A 26,994-nucleotide genomic window follows, 5' to 3' on the forward strand; every position below is an offset into this window, starting at 1 on the left:
GTGGAGCAACGTGGGGTTAAGTGCCTTGCTCAAGGGCAACGGTGGAAGCCGGGAGTTCAGGCTCTTAGGGCTTTTACAGTTAGGCCTACAGTATACTGTATACAGTAGATCTGTATCTAACAATATCATTCTTCCAACAAATGTCATCACTGTGTGTTATGAGTAATTATTCGATATTTATTATTAATATGGGAAAAAATGATGAGTCAACTGGACCTAGGCCTAATGTCCCAAATTGATTAAAGAACCTTTGGTTATTACTAACATAGCTGTGGAGTATTGCAAGCCTAATGTCATATCTCTCACAAATCGTCTAAGCGTTTTAATATTGTAAAATGGCCTCATACTGTACAACACTGTGGTTGCAGTTTCCGTTAGAGATGACTGGACACTCTGGCTTCTTGGTTGTGTGAAAGTGGGTCTGGCCTACACATAATGACACTGGTGGGGGTTGGGGGTCTGGTCTAGACTATGTCTAGGTCTTAATAGGTCAACTCTGCAGTTGACATTGAGCCACATGCCAATGTGGACTATCAATGCCTTTCCCCCACATAGCCAAATGACATACAGTTGAGTTGTTTTTATTGAACACTTTTTGTCAGACTGAGTGGCCTACAGGTCATGATGTGTCGAGGTATGCTTGAGGGATTTGCCTCCTGTTAAAAGTAAAATAGTGGCATCGATATGTCTGATTTAAATTATTTCTAAATGCATGTTTGAATCCAAAGGCGCATATACTTGACTACATTATGCCTGCACAGTGCACATATAAGGCCTATGTTTATTTTTTCTAAAACGTGTGCTAACACACACACCAATGACGTCTAGGTCTAGGAAATCTAGCTCGGTGTACCAGGCAGATGGCGCTGTCGAATCGATAGTTGACTTTCTGCCACGGCTAGAACATTCCACCTCTGTCCCACCCTACTGAAGGGAAAAGAGCAACTTATGCAGATTGCAAAAAATCGTTTGTCAAGCACACACTTTACAGCACAGATAAGTGATGTATATCCCGCACTTAAAATAATGTTTTTAAACTGACAACTAGAGCTGTAGAGCGAAATCACACCAGCGCGCCATTAGGCCTAGGCTACGAGTTGGCGCACTAGCTTACTTTTTTCTGCTTGCGTAAGCACTTTTCTAGTTTCCTGGCTCCCATTGCAGGTTAGTCAAATGAAGCATTTGACATAACAGTCACAGATATCCCATAGAAATCGCTCACTTCACAATTAAGCTAGTAAGCTTAATTCATAAGTTACTCATGATTCGACTACCATCCCTGCATGAGTTCCGATATAAAATGGGAACATAAAAAGCACGACAATGACATAGCACACAATGAATGTTGCAAATAAAGCGTTACGGCAAATGTGTGAAAATCAGATAAAATATTGGAAACTTCCCCAGTTGTGGACACGTGACTCTGGGAGAGAAATGAGATCGCGTGTGTTGCGTACATGTCCCTCCGCCATCGATGAGAAATCTCATTAATGTAAAACTACATCTCATTAAGATTGTCTCTGGCTCAGATATGTCAATTTATCCTTTTCTATACGTATTAGGGAAACACGTGATTTCTGATATCATCTTTTCATAACTATACCCGAGAACGTCATGCTAAGAGAACTATTTTCGCGGAGGAGTACTAAGACCAAATGGGACCAAATCTAACCTTTTTCTATGGGAAGCCATGATGGAAGTTTGAGAGTTAGCAGCGGAGAAACAAGAAAAGGAAAGGGGACATGCATGGAAAATCGTTGAAAATGATTTCGTCAGAAATACAGTAGCACATTTTCATCATCAAGGTGGAGGCTGTCAATCTACCCCAACATTTGTTGGAATTTTATGACCGTGGATGATTCGATGGGAGGTATTTTAGCGTAAAATATTCGATTTTTTTTAAAAATATACGTGCTAGCTAACTATGGAGCTAGCCAGCTAGCCAGTCGCTATCCAGAGCCACGGTACGTGTGTGCAAGTCGTCTGTCATAGTTCTGGCTTTGGACCGTCGGAGAGGATCCTCTCCGCCTTTGCAGCTCAATCACGGCGGCTGCGACGGTCTCAGAGACTTGGCGTGCTTTCAAATTATTGCGGTGCGAGACTTGGAGGATTGTCTACCTTTTCACTTGGAGGATTGTAAGCCAGTTTGTGGGATCTTGGAAGCCGGGCCTGCGGTGGCCCTCCTTTATGAGCCAGCAGCAGAAGCCATTCTAGCTAACGTTAATAGCCCTGAACGTTAGTTAGCTAGCAAGAGCTAGCTAACATAATCATTGACTTCAACGGGACTGCGAAATCAACCGAGCAAAGGCATTTTAATAAAACACAGTACTTTATAGTAAACTGGCAAACCCAAGGACACCTGCCAGAACCATGGCTGCGATAATAAAGGAGTTTGTCAGTAGAAACAAGAGAAGATACCAGGAAGATGGATTTGACTTGGACTTGACTTGTATCCTCTTTTGAAATGTCTTACTGCTACTTTATTTGCGATCTAACACTATCTAGCTGTAACGTAACGTTGACTGTAATGTTAACGTTACGTTATTACCATATGAGGAGGTAATGCCCAACTTTCTCACCTAATGGCTTTTCCCGAATGGTTATCGTTACTGGAGCTAGCCCTACTAGCTTTATCAGTGCTGTCAGCGTCCTCTAATACTGTTGGTTTGATTTAACAGTAGCCAGAGAGCTAACGTTAATGTATGTTCATCAATTTGGTTAGTGATCTGCATATCTTGCAGACTGGGTTTCATTAATGCGTGATTGTGACATGTCAATTATGTGAACTTGATAGTACTGGTTGTATGATAAGGTAAGGCAGAAACACAGCCCTAGCTTATCTGAAGGCTTGAAATCTGAAGTCGTTTAACGCTGTGGTCTACTTGTGGTGAGGTAGCTGCCAATTGTAGGGACCAGTCTTATCTGACAGCTCCGAGTACTAGAGTGTAGGCTATAGCCTTCAGAGATGCATTGCTCCGAATCAGATTTTCTATACAGCAGTCCGTATTATGTTAGAAAATGTCTAGTAAATCAATTGCTATTTGAAAATGACTTTTTCCCCCTTTTCATCTCGTGATGCATTTGTACTGTAGTCAAACAGCGTCATATGTTGTTTATAAGTAAATATTTTATTCTATGCATTACCTGAAGTAATGCGCAGGAGGTTGAACTAATGATTTACATTTCATGATGCGTTCAAATCTGATGGCCTACATAATGCATTGGATTAGATGGAAATTGACAATCATGGCCAGCTACACAAAGAACCATTGCATCATCAACTCGCAGAAAATAGCATCCCAGCTTGTGAGAGAGAGAGAGAGAGAGAGGGGGGGGGGGGGGGGGGTCAGCCTTGCGAGATGGGTAATATAGCACTTGGATTACATATTGCATCGACAATAGGCTACTAAGAGTCAGTCGGCTATTTCCCTTGAAAAAAAAATATGGATATCATGTGGTGTTAGTCGATTTTTTTTTTTTTTTTTTTTTTTTGGATGGTGATGATGTAATGTTGGTGGTATTGATGTACGTGGTCAGATGAACAGGCTGGATGGAGTGTGCACATATAGTTCTTTATGTATATGACCACTCTTTTTCAGTAGTCATGTCCAGGAAAGGGTTTTTGTCCTTGAGTGCAGTGAATATGACCAAATATGTGCCTGCACTTGTGTGTGCTGTAAAGATGGGCACAAGTCATTCTGTATAGCATCACCATAATGTGTGGTTTCTCACGGTCAAGGTGGATTTGAATGTGTTCAAGCTGATTTAACTGACGTTTTATGACTGTGTGCCTTCCCCGTCGTGATAGATAGATAGATAGATAGATAGATAGATACTTTATTGATCCTCAAGGGGAAATTCAATATACACTATCAAACTACATGAATCTACACCATGGAAAAAGTCCTGTTCTGTGGAATTTTAGCCCAGTAAGCCTGTGCTTTTGTGTATGCACTGTGAAGCAGTCTGTGATGGTTATTAGGGAAGTGTGTTAGTGTCTTATTGGACTCGTCTCTCTCAGTGTGTGTGTGTGTTGATTCATTATTGAGCGGTATGGTGTGTGTATGTGGCACAGAACACACCATATTGATATTATGTTATGTATGTCCATTGGTTGTGTCACAGTAATGGTAGCCAGCACTTTGGCAGTTTGGTAAGGTTGTGTCATCGGAGACGAGGGATTCTCATTGGAGGCAGTGAAATAAGTGTCCGAACATCTGCGTCTTAAGTTGCTTGTGATTTTTAAGCTTCGAGTCCACTCTGTTGCTATGACCATGCATATAATTGCCCGATGTACTGAAGGACTAAGAATATCCCCCACAAAGCGTTTTCCCAGATTGACATCATAAATCCACACATTTGTGGTGTTTGGTGGTAGAGTTGTTCAAGTACAGATATCCATGATTGTCTCTTCACATTTTTAGTGTTTTTTTTTTAGTGTCCGCAGTAGGCCTCCCTTGTACAAAAAGTAGCTCAAAACGCTCAAACATTCAGGCTTCAGGTTAACTTTCACGATGTTGTATCTGGCTATATCTTTGGACACACTACAAATGGGTGATGCATATATTTCCCATTGGCAGTTGTGTGTTACCGATATGAGCCTGACTCCATACCTAGCTATATAAAATGTGCGTCAGCTGCTTCTCTGGTGGTGAACATGCATTTGTCACATTGGTCTGCCTGTGAATTATTCGACGTTCCAGACGGTCTGGATTTTGAGGCGAACTGAACAGTATCATTTCCCGTTTCTGACAGCGGTCGCCATAAAGCAGCCGCTGCTTTATCCGTCTGTTAATTAGCGCGCTGCGCTACAGCTAATAGACCCAGGCCTGAGAGGTCTGTTGTCTTTTGCACAGCTTGTGGAAGTATTGACAAACTTGTCACCCCGATCTCAGTTTGAGTGTGTGTGTGTGTGCGAGTAGGAAGATGGTAAGAAAACATGCAGGCTTGAGACGGTACGAAAACATGCAGACTACAGGGCAGTAAGCAGGCTTTCCATGCTGTCAGAACTCAATTCTCAGTGTAATAATGTTTCTTTTATTTTTCACTCGGTGAGTGTAAGCCTTCCCATAAGCATTCAGAACCATGTTGACAGAAGACACTGGTGCCTTGCTGTATATAGATAGATAGATAGATAGATAGATAGATACTTTATTGATCCCCAAGAGGAAATTCAAGTTTATGTATTATATATTTATTTCCTATTGGACTACATCTTATTCAAAACCTTTACATTAGCACATTGGCCTACCGTGACTATTGAGTAATGCCATAACAGGGCACCAGTGCATCTACAGCCATGATCAGAGTTGTATCTCCAGCTGGCTTTGAAATAACACATGACAAGGGTTCTGAATCACCTCACCAGGCTCTGGTTTAGAGAGTGAGAGAGAGAGAGAGAGTGTGTGTGTGTGTGTGTGTGTGTGTGTGTGTGTGTGTGTGTGTGTGTGTGTGTGTGTGTGTGTGTGTGTGTGTGTGTGTGTGTGTGTGTGTGTGTGTGTGTGTGTGTGTGTGTGTGTGTGTGTGTGTGTGTGTGTGTGTGTGTGTGTGTGTGTGTGTGTGTGTGTGTGTGTGTGTGTGTGTGTGTGTGTGTGTGTGTGTGTGTGTGTGTGTGTGTGTGTGTGTGTGTGTGTGTGCATTTGCACTTATATAAGGATATATTGGTACATATGCATATTGCCTTTAAACATGCCCACACACACAGTGCAGTTTCATTTCTGCTGTTTGATGCTTTGCATTTAAGCGTATCAAAACAGAGGAAGAAGAGACATTGTGGTTTTGCATACCTATGGAACTGTTGATATGTATGCATGTGCACCACCTGCATGTAGGTTATGTGCTTGTGTGTTGTGCCTGTTGTCTAGTGTCTTATCTTGATGAGATCAAGTTTCGTTTAATGTGTCCTTGTCACCTTGTTTATGTGTATCTTGTATCTATAGGCTCACACTGGTCTGAGTTTTTGGTGCGTGCGTGTGTTTCAAATGTTTTTAGTTTGTGTTTGGTACTTGATGTGTTGAGGCGTTCTGTAAATTCTGTGTGTGGGTTCTGCACGGAGTGGGCAGAGCAAGTCAAAAGGTGAGATGGTTGGTATGAGAACAGATGCATAGCTGCATGGTACCGGGCTTTTTTATTTTTTTAGGGAGGTGAGGTAAGGGCAAATGGCTGAGAAAAAAGTGCACTAAGTGTTTTGCATGTTCTGCTGATTATTTTTAAGTGCTTTGCAAAACATGGCATTTGTGATGGGTCTCAACGCCAGAAACTGGATACATTTTGTTCTCTTTTTTTTTTTTCCTGTGTGTGTATGTGTGTGTGTCCACCCCCGTAACAAATAAGAATGTGAGTCAACCACAGTTTAACCCGCTGTGAAGCCGTTAATGCAGGTTGTGGCTTAACCTTAGCACAAGATTTAAGCAACCGCCTACACTGAGATGGAGCAGTATAGTAGTCTAATTCATGTGCTATGGCAGCAATAATTTAACAAATGTGTTGCAGGCCGTCTTAAAGCTACTTAATTGAGCCTCATGTAGGCCGCAGGTTTTACTGCTCAAGTCACTGACGTTATGTGCTGTAGACCTGCAGTGCAATGAAAGCCCCTGAAGGTTGACTGATTTTAGGCGTGTCACTTCTATGGCACCTCATCATCAGTCATATGCTAGAATACGGGTTAACGGGCTAACGTGGCTAGTTAGCACGCTTGCCCCATGCGGCTTGGGTTCTGTGTAGTGTGTACGGTGTTCTACGTGATTCAACAAGCGAGAGCAGCTGCGGCGTGTTGCACCATGATAACTGCACGTCACGTGTTACACTATATGACTGTAAAAATGCATGAATTGACAAAAAAAAAAAAAGTATGGGAGCTCAGTGGTGAAGTACATGATACACGCAGGATGTGGCATAAGTTCAGTTTGAGATCGGCCTGATATGGGTTTAAGTGAACAGACCAGACAAAAAAGCAAACAAACAAAAAAAAACTGATAAGGTTGGTAGAAACGAAGATCTTGATATAGAATGGTGTGTCATAGCTCTTGGGTTATTTATTTTATAACAGAGACCTCTTAAAAAGAAGTGTTCTAGCACAGAGGAGAACGATTCTGAATAAGCTATGATGTTTTCTGGTGAAAAAGACTCCAGGTTTTGCAATGGGGAATTGAACACCGAGGCCAAACTTTTGTGTTAACATTTAACTTGGTCTATCTCCAGACCTCCTGGGCATGCCGGTTAGTCACTGTCGATGTTCATTTCCCTCGAAATCCATGGCCTGTCGGGGAGAGATTGTCACTCGCTCTGAGGCTTGGGCAAAGTCCTTGAGAGCAGGGGCTTGGCGTGGCGCAAACCGTCTGGTTGTTGCATGTGTCCATGTGGCCGTTCGGCCGGCACACACACACACACACGTACACGTGTGGTGGAGAGTAGGCCAGGCCGACGAGGAGAGATTGAGAACAAGACTCCTAAGGATTGGATGGATGTAGAGCAGAATAACAGCAATCAGGGTGATATTCTGGATGTGGGGCGGCGAGGAAGAGATCAGGATGTGTGTGTCTCTCGCTCGCTCTCTCTCTCTTTCTCCCTCTGTGTGTGTGTGTGTGTGTGTGTGTGTGTGTGTGTATGTATGTGTGTAAGGGCGCATCTGAGCAAGTGTGCTTGTGTATGCGTGTGTGTGTGTGCACGTGCGTGTGACCGTGTGTGTGTTTGGGGGGGCTGGTAGAAGCGTTGTGGTGGACGGTAGAGAAAAGAGCGAGTGGGCGAGTGGCTGGGTCCAGGCCCAGGACCCTTGGCAGCGGGTGATTTATAAGGTGCCTCTGTGTGGGCTGGCGGGGCACTGAGGTCTGCCCCAGAGGTCCTCGTGGCCCAGGCCATCTGGTCGCCATTATCGCAAGCCGGACGACCGGCTCCCACAGCCCTGCGGTGCAGCTCGGTCCGCCACTGGACGGACAGACGGACGGATTGTGAGTGGGAGGGATGGAGGGAGGGAGGGAGGGAGGGAGGGCTTGATGGATGGATAGATAGGAGTTGGGGTGGCAGTTAAAGTTAGTTTAAAAGTTAAAGTGGAATGATAATAACGGTTATGGAATTAAGCAGATGCAAAGCGATACAAACTCGCAGTGGCAGGAATCAAACCCAGGTCGGCCAATTGTCAGTTGGTGGTTACCGCGACTCCACCACGCCCATATAGTGAGTGTGTGTGTGTGGTGGTGTTGGGGGTGTACAGTCAAGGCGGTTTGCTTTTCTCACAGGGTTAGGTGAGCATTCGAATGTGTTGAGAATAGGGAAATGCGGTTCTAATGGGGAGTGTTTTGAACGGGCTCTTTGTAAAGGGCAGTATAAGTGTGCCTGGAAGTACCACAGATGTGTGACTTATCAAAGCAATGTGATTTGGTCAATAGGTGGATGCCGGTGTCCGTTGCATTGTCTGTGAATAGGGGAACCTGGCTGTTATGTGTGTAAGAATCTTTGCAGACGTGAATATGCTTTAGCAGTTCATTCGTATGTCTGGGTCCATGCCAGTCTGTCCTCACTGAAGCATTGTAAATGTAACCCAGTGGAATACCAGATGACTATGCTCACATGGATGACACTGTGGTCCTTTACAGAAGTAAATTGTGTGAACACACACACACACACACACACACACACACACACACGAGTAAGTCACCCATCAGTGACATGTTCCAGTTTGGTTCACCTTGTGAACTTGTTTCAGTGAGGAAGTGTGTGTGAGGCAAGGGGCTTGCCAAACTCACCGCTGAAGCACGCCATGAGCCTTCTGTGAACTTGCCTCTCTGAGGTTTCACCAACTGTGTGTGTTGGTAAGGTGCACCTCTTGATCCAGATAAGCCTGTGTGGTGTGTTTGCTTTGCAACAGACAAAATGACACATTACGACCTAAGAGGCATGCTTGGATGCAAGCGTGCTGGTTTTGCACGAAGAGACTCGCACTCGTATGACCTGGCCTGTGCAAGAAGATGTCTAACCAGTTGCGTGAAAAAAAGACACTGAAAACCTTTTAACAGCTAACTTGCTTCTGAACCCAGACAGGAAATTGAGGAATTTCCTATCTGTGCTTCACAGCTGATGAGCAGTCTGTTGGTCGACGTCGAAATACTGAAAGTTCTTATCTTTGCTGTCGATCAGCGAAGCGTCTTGCGGGTCACATTGACGTCGCCGAGCGAGCAGAGATTTTCATCGATATGATCAGTCTGGAGCTTAGTTGTCAAGAAACGTCATCTCATCTGACTCATGATGTGTCTGTCAGTTTAGGCCCCTGATATGGGCTCTGGGGCTCAGCTAAATGTATCTTTGTTACAGTGAAGTCTTGGAATTGGCTTTAAAGTCAGAATGTCCTCTGTTTACTGGGCATGTGAACAAGAGGCCTATTGGAGATGATTAACTGCCATTGAATGTGTTGATATTGGGGGGGGTACATTTGGCAGAAATAAACTGGCTAGAAATTGGCATCCAAATGTGCACTGTATTGGACAAGGGTGTGTTACAAGCAGGCCAACTTGTTGCTCAATCGATGTCCCACAACCCGTTGCATAACTACGTGCTTCCACTGATAAGGCTCCTTTTCAACATGTCTTCTGGAGATTGTGGGTGGTCAGCAGCAATCCTTGTCCAAAGTTCACCTGGTGTGAATCAGACCTACAGCAGTGATGACATGCTTTGTGTGTGTGTGTGTGTGTCTGTGGCAAACTGTGGTTCTTTGAAGCAATACGGTCTACTGTAAAATTGTACACACAGAAATGCTCTCTCACTGATGTATCCAGGGTATGTAGTTAGGGGCGTTAGGAGCATACAGTGGAGTAATGGATTTAGGCAGTTGCTGATTTTTTACAAATTGAATTTAATGTAATTTGTATTTATATATTTATTTATTTTAACTTAGGCCAGACCTTTGTGACTGGGGCTGATAGGGGGGTTAAATTCTCTTGGGAATACCCATAAGAACTTTGCTCTGCAGCTTCATCTGGCCAAGAGGACATTGAAGCCGATTTCCAATGTCCCTAAAACACGGGCACTCGAATACCGTCGCTAATCCGGCATGGACTTGTTTTTACTTTGGAATTTGAGTAAACCACTGCATTTAACACCATCAGTTACAAGATTATTTACTACACTTTTGCTAGTTACAGTATGCCCCTGCTGAGAGTTGTAAGTAAATTTACCTTTTCCAGACCCACTCTAAATTGAGAAGGGTCTGGTGTCTACGAGACTAGGGTAAATGTCAAGGGTGTGCACTTGCGTTGATATATATTTGAATTGCGTATTAAAGAATGCATTCCAAGAAGTTGCAGTAGTTTTCTCTACAAGGATTTTCTGCAAATTGGAATTCTTGGAAGCAATTCTTGTATTAAGGTATCCCGGGTTGATTTTGAAGATGCATCTACTGTATGATTGTGCCCATGAATTTCCGAATAAGTAGAACTGTGGTTTGTTGAACCCGTATTGTATTGTTTTGAAAATGCTTATTTTTATACCTCTTGTGATTTGAGATTTGACATGTTTATTTTCTCTTGTCCTCGGACATCTAGGATTCCATTTATTCACTGTGCTTTTCCTTAACGGCCACTCAGATATTTATCCAAACATAATCGCTATGGGCTTTCCTGCTCAGAGAATCGAGGGGGTGTACAGAAACAACATAGACGACGTCGTACGGTAAGTCTTCTTCTTCCCGCCTCGTCAGATTCCCCAAAAATAGACGCCTCTAAAAAAAAAAAAAACGCTCCAACCCCAAATTCTTTTTTTCACCTCGTCTTATCTAGCCTCCACTCTTCCTAGAAGAAATTCATCTAATTATTTGTTTACTACTGAAATCAGTCTGGCAGTGGTAAACAAAACCAAATGGTTATCTAGAATGGCATGCCAAGTCCTCCTATCTGCACAACCAGGACACATCCAATAGCCCATGATAACCTCAATTTGGTCGCTCGTCTTCTTAAAAACAATCTACTGATCTGAAGCAACCAAACCTCCAACCAAGCCAAACACAACATTGTTTTTTTGACTGGAAAGATGGTCCAGTCTAGTTCTGTAAACCTTGTGATTTAGCGTTCTCTTAAGTAGGGTTCAGACCAAAGATTCCCGACGAGACGAGACGAGCCGTGACGTTCTAAAACCTTGTGACTGCAACTCAACGTGTTTAATGCTCTGCGACGGCTTGCAACTACGTGCAACTTCTTATTCACACCGCTGCAACTCAGTCTCGTCGCGTCGGGAATCTTTGGTGTGAATTGGGCTTTAGACTTCTTTAGCATGAGGCTAATTGCTCTGTAGTTGTAACACGACTCTTCTTTTCAGGCTTTTCTCGTTTATAATAAATGATAATGTGTGTGTGTATAAATATATACTTCCTTTTGCAAACCCATGGTCACTTTACATATTTATTTTTTGATGACACACCGAGATGGACTCGTGAAGATAGAGGTAGACATCTGTGTGTTAGTCTTGCAATTCTCTAATGCAACTCTTGACGTCAGAGGTTGAGATACTCATCTTTATGCTCACCACGGTAACCAGTGTTGATGAGGTGTAGGATACTCGGTGGTGTTTTTGGAGGATGTGCATGTCTGATACCAAGAATAGCAAACACTACGACTACGTGTATGATTCAAATGTTAACTGCCATTGTTTTTTTGTTTTTTTTCTTTGTCTCTGCAGGTTTCTAGACTCCAAGCATAAAAATCATTATAAAATCTATAATCTGTAAGTATACAATGCATGTCACTGAAGCTTCTACACAAGTTGTAAATACTATGTCAAAGTGAAATTGTCTGCACCAGAGAGACTTTCCTCTGTCCTTTTTTCATTTTGGTGACTGGAGAGTTTAGTTATGTGGCCTTATTAGTTTCATGTGGTCAGTGACACTATTATATGAGTAGGATGGTTTTCCCCCCCATGTTTATTAACCTCAACATGTCGACAGTGTCTGAATGACTACAGGAGTGCAATGCAGATTTTGTATGTGTATCTCAGTATATATCTGATGTGTTGTACTTTTTCTTCCTTGCCTTAGATGCGCTGAAAGAAATTATGATGCTTCCAAATTTAATTGTCGTGGTAAGTAATGCACTACAAACGTTTGAATCACACTAAATGATACAGAAAGGGAGAGAAGGCCACACTTTGCAAACAACAATCTTACATACAAAAACATTTCAGCGTAGTGCTTTCTTCAGTGCGCCTTTTTTTTCTCCGATTCTGATTACTTTGCAAATAGCAATCTCACATACAACACATTTCAGCATAGTGCTTTCTTCAGGAGCTTGGCCCAGTACACTTAACCCCCCCCCAAAAAAGAGAGAAAAGAGCGAAGTCTGCTGCTCTTACTGAAGAATTCTCACATTGAATGAAACAATGATCTTAATCAACTTGTTAAGTTGCAAAACCAGCTCCTTTTGTTGGTCCACCTGTGTATTAAAGGATCTCTTGTGTTTTTCTTTTGTCCTTGCAGTGGCCCAATACCCTTTTGAGGACCATAATCCTCCACAGCTGGAGCTGATTAAGCCCTTTTGTGAAGACCTCGACAAGTGGTTAAGCGAAGACGATAATCACGTAGCCGCCATCCACTGCAAGGCGGGGAAAGGGCGCACCGGCGTCATGATATGCGCGTACCTGCTGCACCGCGGCAAGTTCCTCAAGGCCCAGGAGGCGCTGGACTTCTACGGCGAGGTTCGGACCAGAGATAAGAAGGTGAGCAGGGGGGGGGGGGGGGGGGGGGGAGCGGAGGGTGTCCAGCGAAGTGCCTGACAGGAAAAGAATGAGGTCTGGAAGTAGATAGCTAGAGTCTTTATTGTCCTATTAAGGATATTCTTCTTCACACATGTCCTTCCATTCCATAAAAGACAGCAGCATTTGATGTTAACACATCACAGTCTCATACATATAACATATCACACATCACATATATCATAATATGACACACACCATAGTAAGAGCTTGCTGTGTTGGTATAGAGCGAGCTGATAGCAGAGAATGGTCCACGATCTGTTTTAGAGTCTGCAGTCGTCTGAGGAAGGGTTATGGGTTATGCTGTTACACCGTTTCATTTAGTTTAGGTTGTGAGCCACATATGATAAGTAGACCTACTTTTTATGTTAATATTTAAACAAGATTGTCTTGACATTCATGTCGTGTGGTAACTTGTGTCGTGTGGTAACTTGTGTCGTGTGGTAACTTGTGTGTGTGATGTGCGTATCTTGACGTTTGTCTCCTCGAACCCCTTCCCCCCCCTCCACCACAGGGAGTTACTATCCCCAGCCAAAGGCGGTATGTCCACTACTACAACTATCTGCTGAAGAACAACCTGGAGTACAAGCCTGTGGCACTGCTCTTCCACAAGATGGTTTTTGAGACCGTACCCATGTTCAGTGGAGGCACCTGCAGTAAGTGGCTCAACTCTCTCTTTCTCGTTGTTGGTTTAAAGGGACACTGCACAGATTAGCATTAAGCTTTGTATCTTTAGAAAACCAGTCATGTTTTTGAATGGTCGCGCATCATTCCCTCAGTTTGCCTTGAGATGGGAGAAATACAGATTTCAATGAAGCCCATGAATAGGACTTCCTGCTTTCAATGGTGTAAAATGATGATTTTTACATCATTGAAAGCAGGAAGTCCAACTTTGAAATCCGTATTTCTCCCATCAAAAACATGACTGGTTTTCTAAAGATACAAAGTTTAATGCTAATCTGTGAAGTGTCCCTTTAAACCTCCACCGCCCCCGTCCCACACGGAGTTATTGGCCCATGTCTTTGCTGAGCCCTGATTTTTTTAGCAGAAAGGAAAACTCCGGCAATTTTTTTTTTTTACACAGATCTCTGTTTCTAGAGGTCACCGAGTTCTGTCGGTACGAAAAGAAGGGTAGCTGTAAACATGGCCCCAGAATGTAGCACTATGGCTGCCTGGCTGCGCTAGCTTTTTAGCTGCAGCAACTCGAGCTAGGTAGCATTGTGTTTTTTTTTCTGTACTGACAGTTTGGGTGGTTGGTTTCTTCTGTCTCTGTTGTCGTCTTTGTGCTTGGATCTATCTTGTCTGACACACATCTGCATGCGTTTTGTCCTTTAACATGTGCAAAGACTGCGGGGCGGGGGGCTGACATTAACCTGAAAGCAATGTTGTATCCATTTTGCTAATTTGTGTATGACTGGGAGCGATCATTTAGGCAAACAATACTGTCCTCCAAGGTTTGTCGTCACTTGTACTTTTGGACAGAGTAGTCATTGGTTACATTCTCTGTAGACCGAACTTGGAGCGCTTACCTTACGAACGTTGATTTTGCCAAGTCCTAAGACTGGTCTGGACCACCCTCAGCTCTTGGAGAGGGTTCCATGTGTCTGTGTGCGTGTGTGTGTGTCTGTGTGTGTGTGGTGAAGAGTGAGTGACTACAGCAGACCCTGTCTGTTGTATTAGAAAGAAATCATCCCTGCGGAGTCATCATGCTTTGGCCCTCTCATTGTCGTGTCTCTATAGAGTGGAACCGCAGCCTACAAACACATGAGCCATTGGCAACTTCACCCTGACAAAAACTCTGGTGCAGACACTTTTTTGGCTCTTTTACTCGTGCCTACACACATTTTCACACACACTTCTGTGCAGCACACGTCTCAAAACAATCTTTACAACACACATACACACTCTCAAAACAGTCATTACAACACACACACACACGTCATTTCACACATCTAGTTCACCTAAAGTCCGCTCGCTATTCACCTATGGCTGTTGGTGGTCGGTGGATCGCCTGTCCTCCAAAAGCAATACTGGTATTAAGTGTTGATAGTCCAACCAGCAGTCAAACACAGTGGTACCACGGTGGTATAAACTCGGCACAGTACTATGTGGAGTTCATGTTTTGAAAGCCCAGGGTTAGTCCCAGTTTTTAGCTCTCCCTAGCATCTTGTATATAAAGTCCCGGCTACTTTGAGCTGGACTTTTGGCATATGAAGAATTCAGATGCAAAACCCTCTAAATCCGTCTGATCACTTTTGTTTTAAATTACCTTTTTTTTTTTTTTTTTTTTTTAGCCAGGCTCCGTTTTTGCCAACAAATCGATATTTCGGACCAGGAAGAGAGTGGTATTTAGGGCAGAATTATTTGATTAACGTATACTATGTCTGGAGAGCATTTGCTCACCATCGTTATCTATTTTACATGTAAAGCATATTTTGACATGCTTATAACTAACGCAAAGATGTACAGAAAGGGCCTAATATCAATCTAAATTAGGTAGGTTTACAGTTATTCCTCCCTTGTCCCTCTTGGAGTACTCTAGATTATTTTGTGTGTGTGTGTGTGTCTGGATGTACTTACAAAGCCTTCTCCCCAGAATCCTTCACCTGCCCCATCTCACCGAGCACCCTGTGTTGGGTCCGGAGTGATGGACCCACTGCCCGGTTTAACCTCCTTCTTTCTCTCTAAGGGGAGACTGGTGTTAAAAACAAGAGCGAGCAGAATCCACATGGTTTCAGGAAAGGGAATTGGCACTGGGGTAAAAATCAGCTTTTTTTAAAAAAAACAATATCATATTCTGGGTTGTTTTTTATTATTATTATTTTTCATTTAGTTTTACCTTTTTATCATAGTATTTTTCCCCCTCTCCCCCCATCATTTTCAGTTCAGAACTAAGTGGTTCAGTTGAATGTTGGAATACGTTTTCTTTTCCCGTTCTTTTTTTTTTAATATTTGTTTTTCAATCAATTTTATTTTTTATTTATATATGTAAACCTTTTATAGAACCTGCTTCTCATACCTCCCCTTCACCCTACAATGAGAGCCCCATCCTCCATCTGCAAGCAGGAGGACTGCTTGGTCAGCTTGTTCTCAGAATAGAACCCTTAAGCATGTCCTTCTCTTTGCTCACACAAAAAGGTCCTTTTCTGCCACTTAATACTTCTGGCAGCCGCACTGTTTGTCCTTCTTTCCTCTCTCCTCCTCACCCAAATTTATCCATTTTCATTTCTTTATTTTTTTCAAACTCCTATAGCTCATCCTGCAGATAACTGACTTTTCTTTGTCCTCTTGACATTCTTTTATTTATTTGTTTAATCTGAGTGGTTGACATCAGGCAGGTTTTGTTGATGGTGGTGTTTGTTTTTTTTCTTCTTTTTTTCTTCCTCTTCGTCCCTCTGCAGATCCCCAGTTTGTGGTCTACCAGCTGAAGGTGAAGATCCACACTTCGAACCCCATCCATACGCGACGCGAGGACAAGTACATGATCTTCGAGTTCCCTCAGCCTCTGCCTGTGTGTGGAGATGTCAAGGTGGAGTTCTTCCACAAGCAAAACAAAATGATGAAGAAGGTATGCAGCTTTTTTCCCCCCTTTTCTACTGTAATTTCCCGACTATTAGCCGTGTCTCATGCATTGATTTAGCAACATTTCTTAAGCGATGAGGTTAATGCAAGGGGGCAGTTAATATGGCATGTCCTGTGGCTTTTTCACAATACGGCTAATGCACAGGAAATGACTGTAGTCTTGAAGGGTTCGTGTGCAGTTTGAATTTACTTATTTACTATGTATTTGTTGATTTATGTCATTCTTATGGAACATTCAGTATCAAATATGTGTGTTTATGGCCTTATTTGGGATTTATTTGTAGCGACCGCTCATTATCAGTTAATTCACTCGTCCCCTTCTCTGTTCTTGTTTGCTCCAGGAGAAGATGTTCCACTTCTGGGTGAACACGTTCTTCATCCCTGGACCAGAGGAGAACTACGAGAAGATGGAGAACGGGGGTCTGGTGAAGGACCTGGACGGCCTCCCGCCGGCAGAGAAGGGCGAGAACGACAGGGAGTACCTCATCATGCCGCTGACCAAGAACGACCTTGACAAGGCCAACAAGGACAAGGCTAACAGATACTTCTCGCCGAACTTCAAAGTGAGTGAACCTCATTCTGGTTGTACATCTGAGCTCGACAGCCATTACACCCCTCACCTTGATACTTGCTCTGAGACGTATCCCGTTTACAATGCCAGAACTATATGAACACTAGAGTTTGTTAGCGTTATTTTTTTTGCTACAGCTGTGGAGTGTGGACTGTGAGGACTGTGAGAACCAATGGCAAACATAATTCTAGACCTCATCTGTGCGTCATCTTTTAACGCTGATGTTCTAATGGTGTCTGTAGAGAAGTCCGTTAAAGAGGATGTGAAGGCTTAAGGTGTTTTTGCCTGTTGATGTTTACTGTTTTTGGGGACTTCTTGCCTTCCGAGGAAACAGGAATTGCAGCTCTTGGTATGCATTCGATGAGTAATCTTTGTTTCTCGTCCATACTTCCCCAGTTCGAAACGTGTTGTCGGGACATTAACCTTGAAAGGGGAAATAGGTGCTTATCGTTTCGGGACGTGTACGTTAGTCAGTTTTTTGTTTACACGATGGGATTCAGACGTGACCTTCATTTTGGAAGTCTGCGGACTTTCCCCTCGGTCGACTGGAACTCTTCAAACTTTTGGGAAGCCCTCGTGATTTTTTGGCCATTGTGTGAGATTGTTTTCTCTCTCTCGAGTACGTCGACCTGCTGAGTCATCCGTTTCTGCGAGTCCCGCCGGCACGCACCGCAACGCTTATTTTAGAAAACACCTGAAATCAGGCGCTATGAGGGAACCACTGTTGTGTCTGTCGCAATGACTGTTTCAGTGGCATTTCAGTTCACTTCCTGTCCGAAGTGTGTGTCGTGAGTAGTCATGGTTTTCTGGTGTGTTTTACATTGTGACCAGAAGAACTTTCTTAAATTGTGTAAGAAATGGACGTGAGTTTTGGGTTGGTGTGTGTGTTTTATTGTCTGTGAAGGACATGAGGAACTAGCGTCTGTGATAGTCTGCATGACTTATGATTAGGCTGCCTCTAAAGATTGACACACTCTCGGGCTTCACCAAAAGGCCAGAGTGGCTTCTGGTGTCGTAAGACGAGACAAGCCGAGTTTCATGCCATTTCTATGCAAGTTCAGCTGAATGAATGAACTGGTTTTGGATAGTTGTGATCTGTAGACAGCTTGTACTTGTCAGTCTATAATTAGAAGATAGCTGGTTCTGGGCTGCTTCCTCCTTGAAAGTCGAGGCTTGATGTGTCTACTTTTGATTGTGTTTGTTTGTGTGTGTGTGTGTGTGTGTTTCCATGTACAATCTACAGATGATAAGATTTATCTGACTGTGATCAATCAGAGATTGCGGTAGACTAGTTTCTGTTTCTCTTTAACTTCCATTTTCACTTCCATAGTCTCCACCGACTACTATGGAGATGGTGAACAGGAAACGGCTGGTTTCATTCTGCTTGATAAGAACCTGTATCAGAAGTCCCTTTGCTTCTTCTGTTACAGTGCAGGGCTTAAAATACATTTTCAAAATGGGGTGGTGTATGTTTCACATACGGGGGGGGGGGAGATTTATTCAGTTTTGGTTTTGTTTGTACTTCCCTTTTGTTGCCTTTTGACTATTATCAGATGCCATTTGCTAACCTATCCATGGTGGTATTTGTCCAAATATTTAGTCCATTTGGGTTATTGGATTAAAAAAAATAAAATTAAAAAAAGCTATTTTAGGTCATGTTCATAAATCTCATGTCGGGCATGAGGTCATGTAAGATTTGATAATTGCCTGTGTCTCAAAATCAATGCTTTAGGCCCTGTGTCCACCAATCGCGTTTTTTGCGCAGACGGCGACAATTTTCAATATAAAGTCTATGTAGCCCAGCGTTCACAGCGCTGAGCGCCCTCGGCGGAAAAAAGCTCTCGGCGCTGACGTTTTTTAACGCAGCGCTCAGAGCGCTCAAAGTTTAAATCTGTTCAACTTTTAGAACAGCGCCGGGCTCGTCAGTGTCACTTCTCGTCATAAACCGTCTCCGGTTTTGGTAACTTCGCAACAATAAACACTTCTCGAAGCGCCTAGGGAAGGGTTTTTTTACGCTCTCAGTGAAAAAACCGCGATTGGTGGACACAGCACCTTAAAACGTTTATATGTTGCTTCCTATACACTAATCCAGCGAAACACCATTACTGCGTGACTGGCTGCTAAGAAATTAGCCCGTTGGTTCCATAGGCGGCTGTTGCAGAGGTTAGCTGTCATTAATACACGTCTTAATACCTTATGTTGTTAATAAATTACCTTCATTGGTAAGTTTTGGCACAGTCTGACCTCATTGATCCAATGTTCCCTTTCACCTGACATTTTCTTTCATGAGCGGGATCTCTTATTAGACATTCTCTGACAGGATGCTTTCATTGAAAAGCACAGGCAAGTGTCACTCGTCACACTCGCAGGCACGCATTAATGGCGATATTCAAGATGGCAGCGCCCATAAAGTTCGCGCTGGATTAGTGTATATGTAACGTGAACGTTGTCTGTATGAGGATCGTGAGGATAGTTAAACACAGTCGCGGGCTCTACGGTACTGTTGCGGGTGCGGGTTCTAGTGCCTTCTTCCGAGCGGGTTTCACTTCTGATACTGTACAGGCCTGGGTTTTAGCAAGCACTCCATGGAGAGTTTTTTTTTTTTTTTTTTTTTTTCCTCGGGCTGAAAGGTCGTATCAATAATGAAACCCGTCTCTGTGCCAGATGCTGCCACTGCAGAGGGGGTCGCAGCCTTGTCCATGGGTGCCTCTCATTTGGGGTTTTATACACACCCCCTTACTCGATCCTCGATCCTCGTTCTCACTGATCTACATAGAGAATGATGGGGCGGCAACAATGGGATAGTCTATCCAGTGTTAGTTATAGATCAGTGGGAACGCCCCTCGAGGACCGAGCATCGAGGATCGAGGAGAGTGTTTGAGAGCCACCCCATGTTCATTTCAAGTAGATCCACGCCCAATAGTCTCACCTGAACACTGGTGCGTTATTAGAAAAATGTTGCTGTGAATGTTTGCGGGAATTTTCCGCGTTATAAGCGGTGGAGTTGCAGGACTTGAATAAATTATGCGTAATATCCGCAATATCCGCAATCCCGCTCTGAAATCTAAGCCCCGCTGTAGGCAGTATTCCAGTTACACACTTCAGCTGGTGCACACTAGGAAGTTACCAAATACAGGTGGACCATAGAACCTAGACCCTAGAACAGCTTTTTATTGTCCAGTAACTAAATGCATACATAATCTAATAGTTTGCTTTTCTACGTAATGTTAAAGCTAAATGCGGAAGTGTAACAAAAGAGATGTCATGGATGGTGGCACTTTTTTCCTGCATCATTTCAGATCATTACATCATGGTTGTGCCGTAGTTAACTCATAACATATTGCTTCTCCTCCAGACTGTTGGGAGATATGTGTATGTTAAGTATGAACGAGTAAGTTCAGCCTTAGCACTAACACCAGAGTCGGTGAATAGAGCACCTATTAATTAGCTGGAAGCGTGAGTGGTTGGTTTGTGTGTTATGCAAGAATGACAGGACGTGTTGACGTAACCGAACATCTTAGTCATTAACTGCTTTTTGCTCTTTGCTCTCAGGTGAAACTGTACTTCACGAAGACGGTGGAAGAGCCGTCTAACTCTGAGGCCAGCACCTCCACGTCAGTCACGCCGGATGCTAGTGACAATGAGCCGGACCATTACCGATACTCGGACACCACGGACTCTGACGCTGATAACGAACCCTTCGATGACGAAATTACTAAAGTTTGAATATTTTTTATGGGGGAAATAACCGAAATAAACATGCATACAAAGAGACATATATACCACACAAAAAAACCCTGAACGTTTGAAAATGAAAAAAGGAGAAAACTTGAATGAACTGAAAAAGCAAGTACCTTTTTTTTTTTGTTTTGTTTTGTTTTTTTTCTTTTCCAGACTGAGGTAGTTTGTCACAAGAAAATGGCCACTGGTTTGTAGGGACAATAATCTCGACCAATCACTCTTCATTTCCTGCTTTTTTGTTTTGTTTGTTTGTTTGTTTTCTTTGTCCCTTTTTCGCTCATGTGCAAGTATGGACACCGGCTCTCAGTCATAAAGGTTCACTAGCTATTATGTACATAATGTCACGTGGTTGGGGGTGGGAGTGTGGGGGGGGGGACTAAACACGCAATCAGGAGATGGGAGACCAGGGGCCGGGAGACAACTCAGTCAAAACAAAGCTACAACTCGCTGCTCCGTCTCCTTACCATGCCAAGGCCAGTGCTCCATGAGCTCTCTTTCTCTCTTTCTCGCTCTCTTGCTCTATCTCTCTCTATTACTCCCTCACACATGTGTGCTCTATCACTCTCTCTCTCTCTCTCTCTCTTCTCTCTTTCTCTTGCTCTCTTGCTCTATCTCTCTCTATTACTCTCTCACACATGTGTGCTCTATCGCTCTCTCTCTCTCTCTCCTTCTCTCTCGCTCTCTTCGTTTCTCCCCTCCCCCTTTCTCTCCCCTCTTGTCCATGTCCTAACTATACGCAATAGGACTGAGTGCAACAAGTAAACACGATCTCTTCCAGATTTTTCTAATCAGAAATGTTCATATGTAGATGGCCTGCTCTGGCTAACCATTACAGTAATTTCCCGCATATAAGCCGCATTGTGTATAAGCCGCAGGACAGTGTTTTATGCAAGTTAAAAGAAACAAAACCATATCAACACCATATTAACTGGCCCCCTGTATTAACCTCATAGTTGAAGAAATTTAGCAAAATCAATTTATAAGCCGCGGTTAATAGTCGGGAAATTACGGTATGTCCTGTATTTCGAAGCTGTTTTTTTTTTTTTTTTTTTTTACTGCTCACATCATTGGCCAGTCACAGACCGTCAACAATGTCCTGAGCAAAGATCCATATTCTTTTGAGATATTTCACTTTTTATGAGATTAAATTCCAAATTATTTACAAAAAGCTGTAACCTCTTTGAATTGGTGTCAGGAAGCTGAGAGACTAATGTTCAATCTTAAAAGATTAGAGCTTAGTATGGCGATAACAAGTCTAGAGAGATGGTGGTTGATCAGTTTATTTGTAGCAGCCTCTGGAGAAAAGATGCAAAATCACCCGTGTCCAGACAACATTTTTGTTGTTGTCACTCTGTGATGTCTGTCTCTTGTAGTCCCATGTGGAACAGAGATCTGAGAACAGTAGAGCACACTTGCTGCCCGTTACTCAACGTGATTGCGTGTAGGTTGGACATATGGAGTCAGCCCTCACCCTGTCTTTGCCCTTCTTTCTTTTCTTTTTTCTTTTCTTCTCTTCTCTTTTTCCCCTCCCACTCTTCTCCAACACGCCTACTGTGAAAGCCTTCTCATGCTGTTAGCAGAAGTCTTCAGTCTGTTTCACCAGGTCACTACTCTGATTGACATTGTGATGCTACGATTGATATTATTTTTGGTATTATTATAATAATGATAACAATGATAATAGTGGTGTTTTTTTTTTCTTTTGTTTTTTTTAAGGCTCCATGACATTTGAACAATGTCCATTCCTTCTGCAGTGGTCTTTTTCTTTGTTCTTCAGGGCAGAAAAACGGTGACCCATGTATGTCTTTTTTTATTTTTATTATTATTATTATTATTATTATTATTTCTTTTTGTTTTGTTTATAAATATTAAGGTAATAACTATAATACACAAAACAGCAGGGAAAACCAGTGTTGCAATAATGTTGACACTTATAGTTAATTGAGGAAAGTGTGCATGTTATTGAAATTAGAACCCTTGTCGTTTTAATAAATTATATACATGGTCTCTTTCTCATGAAAAGAAAACTGTCTCCAGTGTCGGTCAGAGTTGATTGTATTTAGCTAGGAGGCACATTGGCAGCAACCTCTTATTTTTAAGGATTCATGCAGGTATGACTATTTCGGCAGGTCGTTAATTGTTAGTGGAAAGGCTTTTTAAATTATTATTTGTAAGACCGCCCCCTTTCACTAAATAATTCACATAGTTTTTTTTGTGTTTGGGTGCCCCTCCTCCTCCCAGAGCAGTCTCTCTCTCTCTCTCTCTCTCTCTCTCTCTCTCTCTCTCTCTCTCTCTCTCTCTCTCTCTCTCTCTCTCTCTCTCTCTCTCTCTCTCTCTGCAGTCCTAATTTGTTGGCAGTTGTAGGAAAGGTCAGTCTGTATTCACACCTGCTTATGTGGTCAGTGTGCATCTGAAAACAGTCATCAGTGTGTAATGGAAGATCTGTAAGTGTGAGTCCGTACGGTCACATGTTACAAATACAGAGTGGGTGTAGACATTTTTTTTGTATAAGCAAGGTTAGTCAACTTTCAGTCAGTCACACCAACCTAGAACAAAATGGAGATACAGGCTAGAATTGAGAAACTAGACATAGGGTACCTCTCATTCGTCTTTTTATTTATCCTCCCTTCCTTCCTCAGTCCTCGTTCCCACTGATCTAGATAAAGAAGGATGGGGCGGCAACAATGGGATAGTCTATCCAGTGCCAGTTATAGATCAGTGGGAACGAGCCTGGAGGACCGAGGAGAGAGGTTGAGAATGGGCCATACATTGCAAGTGTCCCTATAAAGCAGTTTTATATACCAGCCCATCCCAGTGTAGGTGATCTGCACTTTCAACCCACTTCCTTTTTGTGTGGTAAACATCAATTCTACAGAAAGCCTGAACTGCTCAAAAGAAGTGGCACCAATTTGCATCACAGATTTGCTATGTTGAATGTATTTTCCATCTTGTGATGCCAGTCTTGACGCAATCTCCTAGTACGCAAAGTGAAAGGCTTGGTTGAATGCCTCTGATTTCTGAATGTACAGTAAGTGCTGTGACCCAGAACTTTAAATATGACACTGATGCTGGTTTGGATGCACAGCTGACCCAACACACAATAAGGCATTTTTGAAAGGCTTCTCATTGGACATAAGAGCTTCTGTTTTTTTTCTTTTCTCCTAATTTTGTCTCGTTCTTTTATTGTTTTGAGTGAACAGACGTCAGATCTTTGGCTCCCTCGCCTCTGAATGCTGGTTCCTAGCCTTATTGCACATGGTCTAATGAGACTGGGATCATTTCGGGATATCCAGCCCAAGGTGCTTACCAACTGCCAAAACTGCTAAACTTGCAATGTTCAATAACATTGGAGCCAAGAATCTGCTTCTCACATGGTGCAAGTAGTCGCAGTCAAATGCGGTGCTTCTGTGTGTGTGTGTGTGTGTGTGTGTGACGGAACTGTTAGTTGCACAGGCATGTGCGTATGTTCTGAGGTCCTCTGCTGTTGTGGCTCCTCCTGACCAGCTGGGTGTCTGCCTTCTTGTATTTTTGTTTTTCAGCCTCTTCCGCTTTCTTATCGTTCTCTCTCCATTTCACATTTTACAAACCGGTTTCATTCCCCTGGGAATGGGGCATAGTGCAGCTAAAGATTTTACATAAAGTCTCGTGCTTGCTTCAAGAAACATTTAAGAGTAAAGAAATAGCCCTATATATGAGAAATATTTAAATATGTATAATTTCTTTTTTTTTTCTTTTTTTTTTTTCTCTTTTTTTAAAGCATGCCAAATTTTTTAATCACCTGGACCCAATTCAATTCATGGGCCAGACCAAATATTTAAAAAAAAAAAGGAAAAAAATAAATAAAATAAAAAATAGACTTCAGTCTCTCGGGCAAGAATTCTTTCACAGCAACCTGGTATCATTTCTGTTGACATTGTTGCGTTTGTTTTACACAGTGAATTCCCCACTATCACACATTTACCTTGCCTTAGTTTCCTTTTCTTTTCCTCCTGCCCTGAACAAGTGTGTTCTGTCAATATGGACTAAGATTAGTGTTTTTGTTTTCCGTTTTTTTTTTTTGCTTAATTCTTTCCTTGATTCTTCTTTCCTATCTTGTTCACATTCAAAGCCAACCCAGGAAAGATAACTTTAAATCATGGATTATCTTCTGTTTGTTTACATAAAAAAAACTACATCACTGAAAACCTGCCAAAATTAAGCTCGACTTGTTTTTTTTGTTTTTTTTTTCTGTTCATGTCCATTTATTTTTCCTCCTTCTCCCTGTGTGTCTCTCGAAAGAGGAGTCTGAACCAGCGGGGAAGGTGTTCTTAGCCTTACTTGAAGTTGACAATGCTCATTCTGCTTTTTTTTTTCTTTTCTTTTCTTTTTTTGGAGAAAAAAAAACTACCATTCTGCCCAGGCACTGACTTGAATACTTCAAGTACTTATTTAAAAAACAAAAAAACAAAACAAAAAAAAGCTACTTATTAGAGAAACATATTGTACTAGACTTTTGCACTGTTACAGGATTTTGCAGGGTTTCAGTCAGTCAGTGGTTCACAGTATCCCCCCCCCCCACCCCTGTCAGCTACCCTTGATTAGGAAGGAAAAAGTAAAGTTTGAAGGCAGTTGTGGACAGCCTGGTTATAAGCAAAATATTCTTTCCACACACAATCCCCATAGATACAGCTGTGATATGTTGACTGAAATTGTCCTGTTTTTTTTTTTTTTTTTAATTGATATCTGTTTTATCAATGGTTAAAATGAAATAATAAAAAGTAACTATTTATGACAGTGTTCCTTACATCCAACCACTCTGCAGGTATTCTTTGTATTCTCCTCCCCCCCACACACACACCACCACCACCTCCCTACTCAAAGTTTCCCCTTCACATATTCTGGGTATTTGACGTGTCCAGTTGGATTTCATGAATCTTAGCGCCACAGTTGTTTGTATCAGAATGTGTGTTTGAGCAACATCCTGTCCTTGTTGGTCCCCAAACGTCTTTGACAAACATTTATTGATTATTTTGTTTGTTTGTTTGTTTTGAGCCACCAGTACCTTAAGATACTGAGAATCAGGCTTCAGGGGACTGGTCACTTCTGTCTGGGTTTTAGTTGTGGCACACATTCGAACTGGTTCACAGGCAGCATTTAAAAAAAAAAATAATCAAATATATGTTTCAAGCTTTAAAAGAGAAAAAAAAAGAGTTCAGGAAGGGAGATGCGTTGATGATGATGATGATGGTGCAGGGCTGTTGGAAGGGTTGGGGAGGGCATAATGCAGATGTCAAGGTGCCAGTTGGTAGGTCTAATATGTGCATAGTTGTAGTTTTGAAGCGGATTTGTGGAATATGTTAAAAGACGCCTGTGGTTGCCACAAAGTGCCTCTTATTTACAGTCACACACACACACACAAACACAAAACACACACAAAAAAGCAAGATGAAAAAACTCAAACTAAAAGTGCTCGTCCAATAGCACTTGTTTTAGAACATCCCAGAACATCTCACCCTAATGTACACACACACACATTGGAAAAGGGGGGTGAACTGCACTAAATCTCCAAAGCTGTACCTGCAGATGTGAGTGGAGATCTGTGGCAATAGCCACTCCAAGCTTTTTAAACTTTTTTTTTTCCCCATCCCTCTCCTTTTTTCCCCTCCCAATTTTTCATTTTGCACAAACCATGTGTTAACTCAAGTCAAGGTTTTTTTTTGTTTGTTTGTTTGTTTGTTTCAGTCTTTTACAATTAATAAACAGCCTTATTCCATTTTCAGCCTGTTTCAAATACTATATTGTGCTGTGCAAATGGCAGAAGCTGAGCTGTCTCTGTGCACTTGACAATACACAACCAACCAATGTATGAGCAAAAGGGGGAAAAAAAGAAATAGAAGAAATTGTACTGCTCATTCAGATCACGTCCTTGTGTAATTTGTTTGTGTAAATTGCCCCTTTATCCCAATGTTCAATTCCACCATAAAGGAAAAAGAAATCCAATAAAGTCTCATTCTTGTTGAGCACTGAGTGCTTCTCTCGAAACTGATGATCTTTCATCAACATTATGTCAAGGAGGTTTTAGTGTAATTTCAGGTTTTTAAGGCTTTTATTTTTACACAGGGGCCCATTGTGTTGATGGTCCCCCCCTCCCCTCTGCTGATTGTGGGTTGTAGGTTGTCGCACGTAAGCAGACGCCTACACAATTAAAACAGTGATCATCCACTCCAGCATGGTTCACCACTAGTTGTCTTTTCACTGGAACAACATCTTGAGTCTCGACTCCCTGTGTGGCTTGTCCACGAAGCGAGAGAGAGATATGACTTTCAGCATGCTGTCACCGGAACGGTCGGAAAATGCACTTATTTACATGTTTTCATCCGAGACTTGGAAAT

The 26,994-nt window shown here is 42.5% G+C and overlaps 1 protein-coding gene across 3 annotated transcripts; it reads left to right on the forward strand.

Annotated features, from left to right (window-relative positions):
* Window positions 1–1,664: 1,664 nt before the first annotated feature.
* On the forward strand, window positions 1,665–20,971 carry ptenb (phosphatase and tensin homolog B). 3 transcript variants are annotated; one of them, XM_062526397.1, is made up of 10 exons: window positions 1,665–2,449; window positions 10,575–10,659; window positions 11,662–11,706; window positions 12,017–12,060; window positions 12,455–12,693; window positions 13,244–13,385; window positions 15,419–15,487; window positions 16,131–16,297; window positions 16,653–16,874; window positions 20,435–20,971. In XM_062526397.1, exons 1-10 carry the CDS (start codon window positions 2,371–2,373, stop codon window positions 20,606–20,608), a joined length of 1,266 nt encoding a protein of 421 aa, XP_062382381.1. In that variant the 5' UTR covers window positions 1,665–2,370; the 3' UTR covers window positions 20,609–20,971. The 3 variants fall into 3 exon arrangements, with proteins under 3 accessions (XP_062382381.1, XP_062382382.1, XP_062382383.1); XM_062526399.1 differs by lacking the exon at window positions 1,665–2,449 and adding an exon at window positions 9,403–10,152 and having other exon boundaries at window positions 10,533–10,659; XM_062526398.1 differs by lacking the exon at window positions 15,419–15,487 and having other exon boundaries at window positions 1,670–2,449.
* Window positions 20,972–26,994: the final 6,023 nt, after the last annotated feature.

Source organism: Sardina pilchardus, chromosome 22 (genome assembly GCF_963854185.1).
Source record: "Sardina pilchardus chromosome 22, fSarPil1.1, whole genome shotgun sequence".
Classification (NCBI taxonomy): domain Eukaryota; kingdom Metazoa; phylum Chordata; class Actinopteri; order Clupeiformes; family Clupeidae; genus Sardina; species Sardina pilchardus.